The following is an 18,902-nucleotide window of genomic DNA, read 5'->3' on the forward strand; positions in this document are numbered from 1 at the left end:
TTCCCCTAGCAACGAGGGTCCCAGTAGGCACATATCTCGGACGTAGCTAGTCTTAACGTGTCCCTCTCTGCAGCCAATGGTGCAACGGGCATTTTGGAAAGGGGTGTGTTGGAGGTAAGAAGGCAAGGTGCCAAAGCACACTCAGACTATCCCTGGCCCATGTGTGTTCTCAGGGGTCAGTTGGTAGCTGGTACAAGTTAGAACAGTCCCCAAGCAACTTGTTATTGCTTCTCCTCTTTTTCCCCTTTACTCAGCTGCCTAGGATAGCTGTATGTGGAAGAGGTACTTTGCTAGCCACTCCTCTAGGGTGACCAGATATCCCGGTTTTATAGGGACAAGTCCCAATATTTGGGGCTTTTTCTTATATAGGTGCCAATTACCCCCCACCTGCGTCCCAATTTTTCACACTTACTATCTGGTCACCCTACTAGGCTCAGGCAGAGGCAGTCAGTTGTTGTCTCTCTCTCCCTTGGGTGCCTACAGCCCAGCAAAGAATCAGGAAACAGAGCAGCCAGAATAGCCTTAGGTTATGGGTAGGGATTGCTTTTCAATTCATAGTCAAATATACCTTTTCTTCTTCATACAGTCAGCTTTGAGGGTTACAAGTGGTTGCTGGGCCACAACTTGGACACCTCTCTAATTCATATGATAAAATTTCAGGAATGTCACTGTGTGTGTCTCTCTGAAGCCTACAATATCTGTAGAGTCACCTGATCTGGTCCAGGGGCCCTGTGCTTAACCTGTCCACAGGGACCAGCTACCCTGTGACAGTTAGTGTCCAAGATACAGTTTTAAATACATCTCTACCCCGATATAACGCGGCCCGATATAACACTAATTCGGATACAACGCAGTAAAGCAGTGCTCCAGGGGGGCGGGACTGCGCACTCCGGCAGATCAAAGCAAGTTCGATATAACGCGGTTTCACCTATAACGCGGTAAGATTTTTTGGCTCCCGAGGACAGTGTTATATCTGGGTAGAGGTGTATGTCATGAAATGAGCAATGGTCCTGTAAAGCTGCTACTGAGCTCTCTATCAAGTCGTGTTAACGCTCAAGGAGTTAGTTTCCAAAAGAGCGGTAGAGGTATTAGTATAATTTTTGCTATTGCACTTCATCAGATAGAAGTTGCTTTTTAAGCAGAACTATTAAGCGGTGCTTTGTATCTTTAAAAATTAAATAATAAAAAGTCAGAGGCAAAAGAGGCAGGATTCCAGAGGCAGGATGACCATAGTGGCTGGCTACAAGCAAAGGTGCTGAAACTAGGGGGTGGGGGGTGCTGCTGCACCCCCTGGCTTGAAGTGGTTTACTTATATACAGGGTTTACAGTTTGGTTCAATAGCTCTCAGCACCCCCGCTATAGAAATTGTTCCAGCACCCCTGGCTACAAGTGAGTCAAATGTGCCACTACCACAGCATTTAACTGCCCCTCTCAGAAGCAGCGGCCCCTCTCAGAAGTATTATCGCCTAGGCCAACAAGGCCTAGGCCTAGGGCGGCAAATTTGCCAGGGCAGCAAATTTGCTCTTGCCCCCTCCCTAACTCCACCCCTTCCCCAAATCCCTGGCCCGCCTCCTGCCCCAGGCGCGCCGCGCCGCGCTTCACTCCTTCCACCTCCCTCCCAGGCTTGCCGCGCTGGGAGGGAGGGAGAAGCGAGTTGCAGCGCACTCGGAGGAGGCGGAGCAGAGGTGAGCTAGGGCCCGTGGGCGCGGAGAGTAACAGGGGGCCGGGAACCGCTCCCCGGCCCACCCCAGCTCACCTCTACTCCACCGCCGCCGCCATCCCCCGAGCGCGCCGCAACTCCCCTTCTCCCCCCTCCCTCCCAGGCTTGCCGTGCGAAAGCGCTGGGAGGGAGGGAGGGAGGAGAAGCGAATAGCGGTGCGCTCGGGGGCTAGCGGAGGTGATCTGGGGCCGGCGGGCACGGGGAGTAACTCTTGGGGGGGGGGCAGGGAACCACTCCCTGCCCCAGCTCACCCCTGCTCCACTGCCGCCATCCCCCGAGCGCGCCACAACTCCCTTTCTCCCCAGCTTGCCGCAGGGGAGCGGAGGTGAGCTGGCGGGGGGGAGGGGGGGCGGCAAATTTGTTAATCCGCCCCTGCTCAGAAGATGTGTCCCACTATGAAGATTTGAGAAAGGGGGAGCTGAACATCTAAAACATCTATTATGAAACCAATAAACTGTGAAGGTGCAAGTGGTGGCATCAGGTGGTGTCTGAATGGAAGACAAACTGAATATATTACAATAGAGAGAGAGAAGTCTAGCTTGTCCTTAATACTGTCTTGCAAAAACAGAAATAAACCAGTTTGAAAGATACCCATTTCCATATGGGACTTCACTTAAGCTGCTTTTCTAACTCCCTCCCCCAAAATCCATGTAACTGGTAGATGAATGTAATGGTTAGGTTGAAAGAATAGCAGTGCAGTGGTTTCTATTAAAGGCCACATGAAGCAGGCCTCTTTGTTGCCAATGCAGATGTGTCAATATTTTATAAACCACAGACTTGTTAATATCAACTGAAAAATCATGGTAGCCACAAGCTGGCTGAAAAGCAAGAGAGCACCTCGTGCTCCTAGAAGGAATGGCTATTGATGGACGGGAATGACTATCGATCCACAGAGATGTCCTCCTATGGTAATCAAATGCCCCTTGATCTACTGTAAACATTTATGAACACCAAGCTTTAGGGTTTTAAATTAGCGGTTTCCTGGTCTGTGTTGAAGTGCAATTGAGCCGTCCCTTAAGAAATACATAGGTCTTGCATGTTTTAGGTGTTTGTAAGCCTACTTGAAGTGCTTTAACTTATCACTGTTGTATTAGTACCAAAAATATTCTGTACAAGGCAGGTGACAGGTTGTTATTTCACAGCCCATAGAAACAGGAGTTGCTAAAAACAATAACTCGTTATTTCCAATTTTATCTCTCCCAAAGCTATCCAGTGGCTCTTTAAATTAAGCTATTCAAATGCGTATTTAATTTTGAAAAGACTGGTTTGGGTTGTTAAGCATGTACCAACTGGCTATTGAATTCATGTAGTATTACCAAGTTCATTTAGTAATCGATCTACAGTACATTTATTGCGTATTGTACAATAACTTTTAATCCTGAATGACTGTTTTAATTGAAATTTAATGAGACAATTATGGTCTGATAATGAAATAATTGATTATTAAAGACACATTTATTGATGCTCACCAAAACTATTGTATGTGGTGTTTGTATGCTTCTACTACTGCAAGCAAGCTTCAGTATATTTATTTGTAATAATAAGCATTAACAGGCAATAACAGTCTGATTACACAATATCAAATTTGTATTTGAGAGCATTAATTTTAAAAGCATTGTCAGCTATCCTAATACTATAGATATTTTTCATCTTCTCTTGCAAATGGATTGTGTGTATGTAGTATTTTTAAAGAAAGTTATTTTAAAATAGCTATACACTGTTCTAACATGCAAAAATAGTGGTGTGGGAAAATCATGCCACTGATTTGTGCAAACGAATTTCCTTATCCAAATTGCTGCTTATCTCATCAGTATCATTTCCAAAAGGAGGAGAGGATAAAGCCAGGAAAAGACATGATAAGTATATGTTAATTGATTGATCAGCCACCAACTGCTGACTTCATTACCTATGGTATTAATTGCAATTTTCACAACTGACAGCCTTTCAAAAAGGATGTGGGGAAATGCACAAACTAAACAAACTATTAGTAATCACCTGCCCCATAGTGTTTTTACAATAACTAGTTCTGATCCCTTTGTTTACATAAAGAACATAAAGGTGCCCATTTAAACGCAAAAGAAATAATATCTGAAAACATGCTCCACCCAGCTGGCACACACAAATCTGTGAGCCAGGAATTCTGAGTTTCTAGTCTTGGCTTTGACACTGACACTCACTCTCTCTCTCTCTCTCTTTCTCTCTCTCTGCTTTAATTAGCTCACATACGGGCAAATTTTCAAATTTTATGTAGGTCTCTAAAGATGCAGGTGGGTGCCTAGTGGGATTTTCAGAAGTGCTTGAGCAGGTGCCTAACCTGCTTGGGTGCTTTTAAAGATCACATTAGGAGCTTATGTATATTTAAGTGCCTAAATACCTTGGACAATATGGCCCTTAACATCTCTGTATCTCATTTTCACAATCTGCAAAATCTACCTCATAGGGTATTGCAGGGATAAACTAGTTAATATTTGTAAAAGGTGAAAAGCTAAATAAAAATATTGACCGTGGGCTGGACTCTGCTCTCATTTACAATCATTCTACATTGGTATAACTACTGATTTTAATTGCCTTATCCTGATTTGCATTAGTGTGAGAGAGAGGATAATCAGGCCTGAAAACACTAATTCATTCCACTAATTCATTCTCCAGTATTTAGTCAGAAGTAAAAACAGAACCTTTGTATATTGGAGCTGACTTACCTAGGATACATGCTTTGTCTGAGTAACACAAATGGAACGCTTTTGTCTTATTAGATGTTTTTTGTAACGATGTAGTCTGTCTTCTGTTTATATAGTGCCAATGATCATTAAATTAAACACAGTATTTGAGAATAGCATAAAAAAAATTAATCCAAAGTACTCTTGCTGTCTTTCATTTCAGCCTTGGGTATATTTGAAGAATGTTTTCAATGTGATTTCCCCACCATCTCTTCCTATCACAACTTCTTCATTTCTTCAACTTCTGGTTTTGCGAGTAGTGTTACATGGGGAGGATGGACTTGCAATGGGCTCTGAAAACCTCCAGAGTTATCCATCATCCCTGTATCCTCCTACATATGTGCGTTCAACCTGCCTTAACACATACTCTCCTGTTTTAACAGACACTTTCTTTTCAGGTCGACTGAACTGGTGGTCCACAGTGTGTACAAGTTGCAAACGTCTTCTTCCATTGGCTACAACAGGTGATGGAAACTGCCTCTTACATGCTGCCTCATTAGGTAAGGGAAAGTCTGGATTAGCTGCTTCTGGTACATAAAACCTTTTATTGAAGGTTTGCTACTTTTCTGTATTTCCATCAAAGGTTTATGGGTGCAAAGGCCTTTTGCTAAAAGGGTGCCTCTTTGGGTACATCCACTCTGCAAATAAAACCCTGCAGCAGCTAGTCTCAGAGTCTAGGTCGACTGACTTGGGCTCACGCTGTGGGGCTAAAAATAGCAGTATAGACCTCCCGCTTGGGCTGAAGCCCGGACTCTGAAATCCAGCAAGTAGGGAGGGTCTCTTTTTAGCCCCATCATATGAGGCCCCCAGCCTGAGTCAGTTGACCTGGACTCTTGAGACTCTCTCATTGTTTTTTTTCTTTGTTTCTGGAGGGGGGTTTTGCAGTGTAAACATACCTTTATATAAGCTTCTCTATTCTTCAGCTTCTCCCTGTAGCAATGTTTGCAATAAGTATCTATCTATACAGCTTGCATGATGAAGGTAGAAGTTTTCAGCTTGCTTTCTAAGGTGGAGTTGAAACAACAAGATAAACCCTAGCCTCTAAGCTAGTGTACATTTTCTATAATGATCCTGCAGTCCTGGTGCAGGCAAAACTCCTGTTGGCTTCAATGGGATTTTGGCTGCATCATAAACACAGGTTCAAGCCCATAATCCTCTGATGTTTGTTAAATGTGCATCCTACTATCATTAAGAATACAAATGCAAATATTTTTGGTGTGTCCAGCCTTTGGGAAGGATAATTGTATGGGTGAGAGAGATTAAGGTAAATTACACTCTTTCCTATGTATTTACCATTGATTTAAAGCAATGTTTTGTGTAACTGCAAAGTTTTGTACAAAGGGCACCAAAAGAAAGCCCTGCGACTACATACTTGGAAGTGTAATATGCTGTTTATTTCCTAATAATCACTTTTGTGCTGAAATATTGCACCAGTAAGACTCAAAAAGTGACCTTTATCTTAAAAGCATGGTTATTTTGTAATCATTTTGCGTCATTTTGTTTTTGAAACATAAAGTAAGAAATAACAAGAAAACAGATTTGAATACTCTCAAAGTATCTTTTATAAATAGTTGTTTATCCAATTCATCTCAGCTACAAGGGATTGTAAATTATTTACAGCAATTGGTCAGGGCATTTTGACTTGCACGCTTTGGAACAAAAATATTTAATGCCAATGGCTGGCAGTATAATAAATTAAACATGGCTGCCTACGGGTGCTTGTCATGGTGAGATCTCTGATTCTCTTTTATTATAGGTTACTATTCTCACTTACATGAAGACGTATATTTTTGTTATCTTAAGAGTTTGGAAGCCTGTGGCTGCTTGTATTTTTAGGCTTCCAATAGTCATGAGTGCCTGTCTCTTTACTGGGACTTAGATACCAATGGACATGTATCATCTCTGCTGCATGACAGTGCAAGCCTGTGGGTGTCTGTGCTTGAGATAGCCACAAGTGCCTGTCGTTATCCTTAGCACTCTGATGCCTGCACATTCAATTAACTCTGGAGCTAAAATGAAGACCTGTGCATTGAATGTTCATTTCCTTATAGCAACGTTGAAGTCATGCAAAAACAAAATTACCAGACAACTCAAAGCCATAGTCAATTCTTAACCAGACTTTAAAGTTTGCTAGAATTCAGCATTATTCTTCATTAGCCTATTTATGCTGACAGTTTTCATTAGGAAAGCTTGAAAGTAATGAATAGGAATCATTAGCTAGTAAGATTTATAATGTGCACTGCTTTTTTTTTTTTAGCAATGTTATTTATGTTTCATGCAACTGATTGTTTCTATTTCATAACTGGATCTCTGTTACTCGGTGCACTTTTGCGCTCTAGGGATGTGGGGATTTCATGACAGGGACCTTGTGTTACGAAAAGCACTCTACACCATGATGAGAAGTGGAGCTGAAAGGGAAGCATTGAAGAGAAGATGGAGATGGCAACAGACACAACAGAATAAAGAGGTCTGTGTGGCCTAGAGAGTTTAAACCATTGTGTAACTGATATCATTTAGGGCAACATTTTTATTCCTACCTCTGAGGTTCTATGAAAAAGCTTTTGCTCTTACTGAATTCCTTGTGCATCTATTTTGCACATGTAGACAAATATTTCTGCATGAAAATCAGGCATGCAAAAGCAGATGAATGTTTACACCCACAAAGTTACATATGCATAGCTTTACACCTACAAAATCTAGGGCTGGTTTGGGGCCACCTGAATATTTGGGGCTCCAAATTTAAATATATTATTTATAGAGGTGTTAAATGATTAAAAAATAATCACAATTGTAAGATTTAAAAAAGTTTGTTTTTTTTACATAACTGCACTCAAAAACAAAACAATGTAAAACTTTAGAGCCTACAAATCGAAGAATGAAGGGACATACGAATGTTTAGCGCATCTGGCACATAAATACTTTGCAACACCAGCTACAACAGTGCCATGCAAATGCCTGTTCTCACTTTCAGGTAACGTAAATAAGAAGCAGGCAGCATTATCTCCCGTAAATGTAAACAAACTTGTTTGTCTTATTATTAGCTGAACAAAAAATAGGACTGAGTGGACTTATGAGAGATAAATTGAAAAATACTAGTTCTTTTGTTTCTCTTTTACATTGCAAATATTTGTAATCAAAAATAATAATATAAAGTGAGCACTATACACTTTGTATTCTGTGTTATAATTGATATCAATATATTTGAAAATTTCAACATCCAAAAATATTTATAATAAATTTAAATTGGTATTATATTATTGTTTAACAGTGCAATTAAAACTGCGATTAATTGTGACGATTTTTGTAATCTAGTTAATTTGTTTTGTGTTAATCGCATTCATTAACTGTGATTAATTGACAGCCCTAATTATCTACTGAAAATTACATTACAAAAAAATGAAGACTGTAGATTAAATCACAAAGGAAAAGAAAATGTCATTTAAGGACCAAATCTCTATGCTGAGAAAATTGACCCAGATTTTGAAATATGTATTTTTAACTGTAATCCTCAAGTAGCCTAAAATTAGACACCTCACTTTTTCCCCAAAAAAATTTCATATCCAAATATGTGCTGGAAAAAGCTGTGTTTGAGAGCAAAGCCTTCCCCCATTGATATGGAGGACCAGCCTGCTGCAGATCCTCTAGCAATGGGGCCAGATATCTGGAGATCTCACATGGGCTCCACTATTGCAGAGGATAGGGGTGATCAGCAGTGGAGTTTGCCAAGGAAGGAGTAGGGCCTGTGTTTTCTGCAACTATGCAGATCCACCAGCTGTTTTGCATTCATACCTATACAGCAGAGGCACAGAAATCATAGGGGCTACTGCAGTCTCTGATGCAGTGGTTGCTGTTGAGCAGCTCCGCTTTTATCCCCTTCCAAAGTTCCCATGGAGCCGTTTCACACCCAGTGCTCAAACCTTTCCAGCAGCACCCAACTTAGTTTCCCAGGCTGTGTGCAGGAGCAGGGTTTGCCCTTTTGTGCATGCCTCTGCTCACCTGATCACAGTGAGGGGGTTCAGCAATTCCTCCAACATAGTCATTACAAATGTGAAATCATGTGGCCATTTTCTTTGCAGGCAGCCAATTGTTGAACACAAAGTTAATTGGTTTTAGGATTTAGTTCTTGCCTTTATCTACACACACCCAAAAATTTTAAATAGAAAAGCCTTTCATTTAAACAAAAAGTCATTCTGCCTGTGGTAAGGGGATACAGAATTCTTCTTTTATACCAGCTCATAGGGGAGCTGCTGGCATTGCTTCGCTATCTGGAAAGCAGAGGGAAGCAGAACTGGATCTCACCAGCACCAGTTCTAGTTAGGCTGTTGAAAGAAAATACTCAAATTTCTAGAGTTTTCTTGATTAACAGCACCTTTGGATAGCTTAGCTGCTGTTGTATTCAAAGCTGATGTGCTGTTCTGAGGTTCGTTCTTCTTTTCTCTCAGTGTGAGAATTTATGCTTCCATCAACGGCAAGACATAGTGCAGATGAATTAAATCAATAATTTTCCAAGTACTCCAGCATAAATGCTGGCCATACACAACTAACTGAACATGACCAAAAAGCTTTGGCTGGTAGTTGTGCTATTCATATATGTATTTTCCCTGCTTGCTGTTGGCAGCAGCACTAATGAGAGCAGCAGAACTGAATTACAGCACTAATAAGCCCTTCCTGACCCTGTCAATGGGAGACAGTTGAGCTGTCATTGGCTAGGCATTCTCTAGTCTGCCTGAAAACACAATGGACTGAGGTGCCTACCTGCCCTTTGTGCCTTTGGAAATCTCCCCCTCCAATCTCCAGGGGAGTGGGAGAGAAGGTGTCACAAGTACTGCTGTCCCCGGCCTATCAAGGAAGGTCTGCAATGTAGAGCAAGGGGGGGGAAATTCAATAATTTAGTCACCATGTCGGTCGACCCAAAACTATTTGCAAATTTGTGTCAAGTTCATGAAATAGTTTTGACCAAACTGAAAAAAATATTAGTAATGCTGAAACAAAACATTTCATTTTGACCCGACAAAAAATTTCAGGCATTTTGACAAAAGCAAAGGAGGACTAAATTCACAAAATGTTGGTGGAGGGAAGAAATTGGTTTTGGTACTCTCCTGGGATGTGGGAGACCCAGGAGTCAACTCCCCCTCCCCCACCTCCACCTCCTTCTCCTTTGTCTGATATGGAGAAAGAATTTGAACTTAAGTATCCTATGTTACAGGTGAGTGCCCCCTCCACTATGAGAGATTTTGGTATGTGGCTTTCGCAGTCTCTCCTGTTAAAGCTGTTCTATGTTGTATCAATTATTAAGTAGTCATTGGCGTGAGGACTTGAACTTGGATTTCCTATACACTAGCTGAATTCCTTATCCACCAAGCTATAGAGTTACTCTCACCCGCTCAGTCTTTCACTGGCCCAGTGAGCATTCATTGTCATCATGAATTACTATGAATTTCCACTATGAGTGACAGAGAATAGTCATTGCGTCAGTAATAAGATCAAAGATCCTCAATGGCACCGGAACCTGAGAACCAAAATGGAAGGAATTTCACATGCATGTGAGATGACTGGATGCCCAGCTACCCAGTTAAACAATTGCATAGGGCACTTTTGCAGAAGCAAATTGAGAGCCTCCAGCTGAAAATTTTATCCAAAATGTAGTAGCCGTCTTTGATCTGTTTTGATAATTTGGTGCTGTTTGATTTGAAAAAGTGATACTGTAATAACCCAGGGCAATTGCATGTCTTATTCAAATAGCACTATAAATGAAACACAACATATGTTGTTAGGACATGATGTCTACTATCTGATACTGGTGATATTTTTAACATCATATCCTGAAATATACTCTTCTCTCCCCTAGTCGGGTTTAGTTTATACAGAAGAAGAGTGGGAACGGGAATGGAATGAACTGCTTAAGCTGGCTTCAAGTGAACCTCGCACTCATTTTGGCAAAAATGGAGGCACTGGTGGTGGGTAAGTTGCATTGTAACAGATTCTTATATCCTTTGCTTCTGTAGGATGGTTATACTAGCACATGCCCTAGAGTAGTACAAATAAATGAGGAATTTCGTGGGACATCATTCATCTAACTGTTGCATTTTTCATGTTGTATGCTAGAATACTTACTCTGTAATCGTGCCCATCATTTTATTGCAGCCTCCGAGTACAATGATCGATTCGAGCTGGTCAGATAGTTCCAAGGTACCTGTCTCTGCAGCCATTCAGAAGAACCAGGGCTCCACGAGCCCCAGTTTCTTGCTCTCTGGAAGTAGTGTGGTGGCAGTAGAGTCCATAGCCAGGGAGATGGAGGGTGTGTGCCTTTCATCATTCAACAATGACTTCCCTGGGTTATTAAACACCAGCCAGAAAGATAGCCATTACTGGGACCTTGGGCTTGATGCATGGAAAGTAGAGGTGGGTAGAAAATAAAAGATCTTCAGGACTCCATCAGAGAATCCCTCAATGTTGTTTTAGAAGGTGGTAAAGTGGTGCTCATTTGTCATCTTTTCACAACTCCTTATGTCAGATTCCTAATGATAAATTTGTTTTACAGCAATGGCTTGTCTAATAAGTGAGATTATATGACGGGTTTGCCTGTGATAGCAGGGAACTGGACTCAACCCAGGAGGTGTCTTCCAGTCCTATGTCTTATGTTCCTATGTTTGTCCATAATTTTGTGTTGTCCAAAACAGGGCAAGGCCTTTGACTTGCACAGAACATGAACTAAGTGAGATTTGGATGTGAGAGGTGCCAGCTGGTTCAACAGGTCATTAAAGGGTCTTGGTCCTATAGTGCCCTGCTGAGATGGCTGATCTGGGGGAAGTTAGCCAGCACTTATGTAGGTTACTTTCACCACAAGCAAGCGTAATCTCATCAAAACAGTGCATAGGAGGCTGTTAATAGGGGAATACATTCTAATATGAAAATACCATATCCCTGCCACTAGAATCAGAGCCAGAAGTCAGAGTTACAGAGGACCTGCAGAGTGAACTTCTTGGGGTTTTGGGAAGTGGGCTAGAGAGCCTCGTTTGGCTGCCTATTTGCTGATGGAAGGAGACTGAATTTAATCCTATAGTAGTAAATAGGAAAGACATTTGAAATGAACTTGGGATGCCAATAAAGGATAAACCAGTGTCCAGTACTGGCACATTTCTTCTTGCAGATCTCTCTTGCTTTGTAGCTCACAGGCAGCAAACCTTCTAAGAGCATTGTTGGTAGTGTACAATGGTCATTAACTGTCAACAGTGTCTACTTTTAGAACATTGCTTTTCTTCTAATACAGTCTATTTGGAAAGGAAATACCGAAATCAGACTGAACTTTCAGCTGTCCAAACGACATACAGATATTTTACATGTTCAGATAAGAAATGAACAATAGATTTTTTGGACATTAAATTTGTGTGTATTCTATACAATGCATGTCAGGCTAAATCCTTCCCTCATTTATACCTGTGCAAATTCCCAGTGCAGTGAACTGGGTTGCAGAGAATTTAACTCAATACAGCCATGTGCTATCACCAGGGCCGGCTCTAGGATTTTTGCCGCCCAAAGCAAAAAAAATTTTGGCTGCCCCCCCCCGTTTTTTAATTACCCCCACCCCCGGCCCCGCCTCAACTCCGCCCCTTCCCCAAATCCCCAGCCCTGCCTCCTCCCCCCAGGCTCTCAAGCCTGGGACGGAGGGAGGGGGAGCAGCGGCGCGCGAAACAGCTGTTTCGCGCGCCGTGGCCGCTCGGGATCTCCCCCTCCCTCCCAGGTTTGAGAGCCTGGGAGGGAGGGGGAAACTCCGAGTGGCCACGGCGCGGGCGCCGCTTCTCCCCCTCCCTCCCAGGCTCTCAAGCCTGGGAGGGAGGGCGAGTAGCAGCGCGCGAGCGGCAGCGGAGGTGAGCTAGGGCGGCCGGGTCACATTTTTAGGGGCGGCATGGCCGGCGCCGGCCATGCCGCCCCTAAAAATGTGCCGCCCCAAGCACCAGCTTGTTTTGCTGGTGCCTAGAGCCGGCCCTGGCTATCACAAATGAAGCAAAGTATTATTACAGAGCATGACACACTTTTAAAAATCTAATTATGTTCTGAAGGCAGTTGGGTGGCACAGGATATAAGCCAGGGGCAGAATTTGGCCCTACAGAGAAAAAGTCAGTTGTGACATTACCACAAAACATATTCCAAAGTACCCAGATTTTGGGGTTTTTTTTGGAAGAACAAAAGAATTTTTTTTTGGTGTATATAAGAAAATACACTACAATAGATAGTTGTAGTCTCATAAGGCCTTTTGAAATCTACACACTACTTGAACTTTGATTCCATGTTGTTGTGCATTGTGTTACCAAAAGCCCTCAATGAAAATAATGAACCTTTATATTGCAGAGCTTGGTATAGTTTATTTTTTTCTGTCTTTGTAAACTGTTATGATTCGTCTATAATATAAATAATATTATCAAGCCAGAAAATTATTTAAATATAGTTTTCTCAAATTGAAATTGATTCGCTCTTTGTTCTGTTGAAGTTAACAGTGGGATTGTTGCTAGAGAGGTCACATCAGAGCATACACATCAATTTCTAAGGCCTTATATGATCTTTCTTACCTGATTTCCAAGTCTGTTCCTCTGGATTCGTTCTGCAAGAATGTGGTAGATTGCAGTTACTTTGATTAAACTCTGGAGGTTGTAGAATGAAACTGTGTAATGTCAGATGGGTAGTTATTGGGAAATATTTTCATTACAAGACAATGAAAGTGGGTACAGCCCTCACACTTTGGCTCCCTGGGTGGTCATCTCTGTCAATATAATTATGTACATTTTAATTAAATTAGCATATTGGAGCATACTATGGTACTTGATGAGGTTTAGGGTAAGACCAAGTTCTGTGTAACTTACTACCAGCATGTATTTAATTTGAAGTATAAAGAGGTCTCCGTTAAAATGGAAACAATAAATTATATTTTTAGACATTACTTAAGGAAATAAAACCATATTGTTTGTATAATAATTAAATATCCTTACTGCACAAATTTAATTGGATTCCTTATAGCTTTAGGACTTAACATGAAATAGCACTGAACGCTTAATCAAAGTGCACTTGTTCATGAAGTGCAGTATAGTTTTGTTTGCAATAGACCGGCCCTGAGAATACAAGAACTTTAATTTTCATACCTGAATAGGGGGGTGTTATAACTAAAGTCATTTATTCTCTATTCATTCAGTGCATTCTTTTCTCTAGTTGCTGTTTCCCCTGGAGAAAATTGCATGTTATAAGTAATTAGACAAAGTGGAGGCGTAAACCACAGTAAGGATAAAATATCTTTAGAAAAAGTGTTCCTACTCTCCACTGTGCTGAAGCAGAATATGACATTTTCTCAGCATTTTTAACCTTTAGATGTCAGGACTAAGGATTTCCCTGACACAACATTTTTATTTTTATTTTTTGCAAAATGTTTACTGACCATAGTGTATATATATTTGTCCTTATATATAGAAGATAACAAAGAATAATTTTGCTCTTTTGTCTTCTGTGTTTCCTCTAAATCTGCCACAGTCTTTTAAAATGTAGTTCAGTACACATTTCTGCTACATGCAGGTACTCAACACCAGTTCCCACAATCTCATTTTGTCCATCTCATGCTGTATGTATCTCATGGAGCACACAGCTCCAATGTATTCGGTTAGAGATGTGCTGAAATGGTGGTGGTTGTATTTAACAGAGACACACACCCTTTTTAAAAATTCTCTTTTCAGTAAGCTTCACCTCCCTCAAGTTTTTTTTAAAAGAAGTCTAATACCATTTGTTAAATCAAATATAATTTAGTTCAAATTGTTGTTAAATAGTGACATGTACTAGGCTTTTCTCTTGTTGGGGATGGGAAAGTAGCAATAGGAAATGGTCAACAAATCAGATGTGAATTACAATCCTAATATACACATTAAAAGAATAGTGAAGACTAACCAAAACTAGCTGAAGAAATTAACCTGTAAAAGTGTATAATTTTAGTACTCACTCTAACCATTCCATTGCAAGGAATATTGACTGAATAAATGATTCTTTTCAATGTACCATACCAAAAATTACTTCTTAAACTAATGCATCATCTAAAAGGGAAAAGAACTCTTCAAAGAATAATATTTTTGTCTGACAGTGTAGTGTACCTACCAGTTATTTACTGTCCTCAAATAATGTGCAAATCAGCCTTTGAATTATAGATGAGGTAATCTCCTTTGGTGCCAGAACTAACTAAAGCATCAGAAGTCACGTACCCATCAAAAGAAAACCTCAGTAACAAATGTGTTTTGATTTGTCACCACATCCACCTGTGAGTTAGTTGTATTTATTTATTTGTTGTGAGTCAAATGCATTATAAGAAATCTGCAATTGTCTGTGAACCTCCAGAGGTTCTTTGAGAATCTTCTTTTTGTCAGAGCAGATGCTGAGGAATTGAAGTCACCGAGCAGGAAGAAGATAAAGAGAATCGAGGAAAAGCTATGACTTGAGTTCTTGCCTCCTACACAATGAATCCTGCAGCCAGTTTAAATAGGATAATTAACCATGAAACAGTCATTGTTTCAGAAGTGATTTGTACACGTTGTCCTAAGTGGTCCCAAAAGGAATCTCAGATAATCAAAATCGTTTAACCAAAAGCAATAGGACTGAATGGAAGATCCAAAAGGGAACTGCTTCAGTTTGAGAAAAGGTTCTTACATTTTTTATTTTATTTTTAAAAAGGCCCTCACTCCCCTTCTCTCTCCCCAGCCCCCACCTCCACCTAGGTGCCCCTTCATAGATAGTTTTCAGTTAAAGGGCTTTAGTGACTAATTGGATTGTTATTATGACAGTTCCTTCACGGACAGATACTGGGGCCAGCCAAACTCTTGTGATGTGATTACATTTTCATACCTTGCTTCTTGCAAAGGGATGAGAAGATAACCTGGGAGAAGTGTAATGATTTCTTTTAACATCTTCGTCTTTCCATGACTCAAGTAGATTTACACTTAAAGCAGATTCTGTAGATGAATAGTATTTTGGTTTTAAGACTAACAGGAATGTTAGCTTCTAATTCAAGACGTTGTGTGCTTGATATTGTTAATGTTTTGTTGTCACTATTCTATAAAACCAAATGGTTTTAAGGGGTTTTGTTTGTTTGTTTTTAATCACAACAAGATACTCAGAATCTTCCCATGTGTCATCTTCAACACAAACATGAAGAGGGAAAGTAGGGAAAAATCAGACACCTAGTTAGGAAATAATCCTTAATGCACAGATGACTCAACTCAGGGGGCTTCAAACTTTAAGTCCTAGGAGTATTTCATCAATGTATAGGATGAGCTGCTTGCTACAGCTCGACACATTTCATTTGAAATGGAATTAACCTGAAAAGGGTCACTAAAATAGAATTATAGGATTGGAAGGGACCTTGAGAGGTTATCCTTGCACTCATGGCAGGACTAAGTATTATCTAGACCATTCCTGACAGGTTTTGTCTAACCTGCTCTTAAAAATCTCCAATGATGGAGATTCCACAACCTCCCTAGGCAATTTTCCAGTGCTTAATCACTCTGACAGGAAGTTTTTCCTAATGTCCAACCTAAACCTCCCTTGCTGTAATTTAAGCCCATTGCTTCTTGTCCTATCCTCCAGAGGTTAAGAAAAAAAATTTCTCCCTCCTCCTTGTAACAACCTTTTATGTACTTGAAAACTATCATGTCCCCCCTCAGTCTTCTCTTTTCCAGACTAAACAAACCCAATTTTTTCAATCTTCCCTCATAGGTCATGTTTTCTAGACCTTTCATCATTTATGTCGCTCTTCTCTGGACTCTCTCCAGTTTGGCCACATTCTTCCTGAAATGTGGCGCCCAGAACTGGACATAATACTCCAGCTGAGGCCTAATCAGCGCAGAGTAGAGTGGAAGAATTACTTCTCATGTCTTGCTTACAACACTCCTGCTAATACATCCCAGAATGATGTTCGCTTTTTTTGCAACAGCGTTACACTGTTGACTCATATTTAGCTTGTGATCCACTATGACCCCCAGGTCCCTTTCTGCAGTACTCCTTCCAAGGCAGTCATTTCCCATTTTGTATGTGTGCAACTGATTGTTCCTTCCTAAGTGGAGTACTTTGCATTTATCCTTATTGAATTTCATCCTATTTACTTAGACCATTTCTCCAGTTTGCCCAGAACATTTTGAATTTTAATCCTATCCTCCAAAGCACTTGCAACGCCTCCCAGCTTGGTATCGTCCGCAAACTGTATAAGTGTACTCTCTAAATCATTATCTAAATCATTGATGAAGATATTGAACAGAAACGGACCCAGAACTGATCCCTGCAGGACCCCACTCATTATGTCCTTCCAGCATGACTCTGAACCACTGATAACTACTCTCTGGGAACAATTTTCCAACCAGTTTTGCACCCACCTTATAGTAACTCCATCTAGATTGCATTTCCCTAATTTGTTTATGGTCATGCAAGGTCATGCAAGACAGTATCAAAAGCTTTACTAAAGTCAAGATATAGGTCTACATTGACCTAGCTCTGACTGTACAGACTTTGACAAGACTTCTATGTGGCAAAACTACTTAGAAAAAATTGTAATAAAATATTGGTTCACAAACTTTTTCATTGAATGTCCACATCTTCATGGAGAGATTTCCTTGAGGCCCACCTTCCCTCCACACCCATAGTCTCATACCACTGTTATGACAACTATGGTAACCAGGAGCGCCGCCAGCTTTTCTGCTGCCCTAGGCGGCGGAAGGTCCCGCCCCGAAATGCTGCCCCCCACAGAGGCGGCGGAAGGTCCCGCCGCCGAAATACCGCCGCGGTCGCCGCCCCCCAAATTGTAGTGTCCTAGGCGACCGCCTAGGTCGCCTAATGGGTTGCGCCGGCCCTGATGGTAACTGCACACAGTGAACAATTAATATTAAGGGAATATTTAATATATTTGTAACTGTCTGATAATAAGGGAAACAATGAGGTGAGCCATCACCATATGATCAGCCAGCCATCCACAGATCATCAGCAAGTGCTGCATAGACCACAAGTGACCTACAAATGCATTTTGAGGACCTCTGCAATAAAATATGTAGAGCTGGTCAAATGTTTTGACAACTTTTTCTTAAAAAAAAAAAAGTTTAATTTTTTATTTTTCTACAAAAATAAGTTCGGTTCTGAACTGTAAATACAAACACAGAGAGATTTTTATTTCCTTCCTAGCCTCTGCACAGGACTCCTGCACTGTGCCACCAGGCACTGAGGCACAGTGTAGGGCAGGCTGCCATAAGCAGCCCTACGCAACTCCCTTTGCAAGCCCTGTCTCAGGGGGCAGGTGAGGGGAAAGGACCAGGAGGGGGATATTCCAAACTGCACACACACTGGAGATTCTACATGGCTCCAAACAGTGGATTGGCCTATAGGCAGACCTCAGGAGGCTACTATAAATTAAAGTACACTTAGTGTTGCTCTGATTTATATCAGAGGCAGTATTGGTCCCTGAAGCAATCCAAAATCCCAAGGGTATACAGGTGACTTAAAGCCACCTTTGTAGCTTCTACCCCTTGGCTGCATGTACTTGCTGCATTTCCTGCATCTTTACTTCCTTCTGTGTAAATTTGAATAAAGGCTTCATTGGTGTCTAGGTTCCTAATAGTCACCAATTTTAGGAGCCAGGATAAGTCCATCACCAGGAAAGAATACACAAGTGATGTATTTGAGTAGCTTTAACAGAGCTCGTACTCAGTGTGAACACCCATCTCAATCCAGAACAGCAGCCATTTTTCCATTCCATCATGTGCACATTTTTTAAAATTCAGGGTCCAAGCATTTCTTATGATTTTTCAGGACTTCTAGTCCGAGACAAAACAGGGAAGTGAACCAATCTTTTTTTTAATATGAAAATGTGGCAGTTTGATTTTTGAGAAAAGCTTAAGGTCATGTCTTATTTTATCAGAGATTTTTTCTCATCCACTTGGTTACACAAAGTTCTTAATTACTGTAGTAAATAATTATCTTTTTTATTTTAATTGAGGCATTAAGGGGCAGAAAATCATGAAGATCATGTTGGTTTGTTTTGTGGCCTAAAGTTTAGTTGATGATTTATTGAAAAGCAGTTTAAAAGCAAATCTATAAAATGTGTCCACATATTTACTGATCTGAAGAATGTGACAGTCATGAAGAAGTGCCCAGCATATTTTAGACATAAAATACGCATATACTGTATGTCAGACTGAGTAAGAATCATTCAAACATCGCTGCAGGGAATTCTTGCATCCTCCAGGGTGACAGGATCACATACACAGCCACTTAACCAGGGTATTGTCAGTAGGAGTAGTAGCAAGTTGTGAGTTTAAAAACAATTTTTTTTTAACTTTTGTTGATGTTGGAGAGAAAACAAAGGAGTGTTTAAAAGTGTAGGTTAGCATAAGTGTTTTATGTAGAGTCAGCTCATGTCCTTTATTTATTTTGGAGAATATGATAAACATCTCGTCCTT

At 40.9% G+C, this 18,902-nt stretch overlaps 1 protein-coding gene across 1 annotated transcript in view; it reads left to right on the plus strand.

The window, feature by feature from the left end:
- The window catches only part of OTUD7A (OTU deubiquitinase 7A), a 127,875-nt gene that overhangs the window by 65,915 nt on the left and 43,058 nt on the right, over positions 1-18,902 (plus strand). The window contains exons 4-6 of the mRNA XM_065412413.1: positions 4,836-4,937; positions 6,777-6,904; positions 10,286-10,398. Of these exons, the coding sequence (XP_065268485.1) occupies positions 4,836-4,937; positions 6,777-6,904; positions 10,286-10,398 (343 nt within the window). The remainder of the gene's footprint in view (positions 1-4,835; positions 4,938-6,776; positions 6,905-10,285; positions 10,399-18,902) is intronic.

Source organism: Emys orbicularis, chromosome 10 (assembly GCF_028017835.1).
Source record: "Emys orbicularis isolate rEmyOrb1 chromosome 10, rEmyOrb1.hap1, whole genome shotgun sequence".
Classification (NCBI taxonomy): Eukaryota; Metazoa; Chordata; order Testudines; family Emydidae; genus Emys; species Emys orbicularis.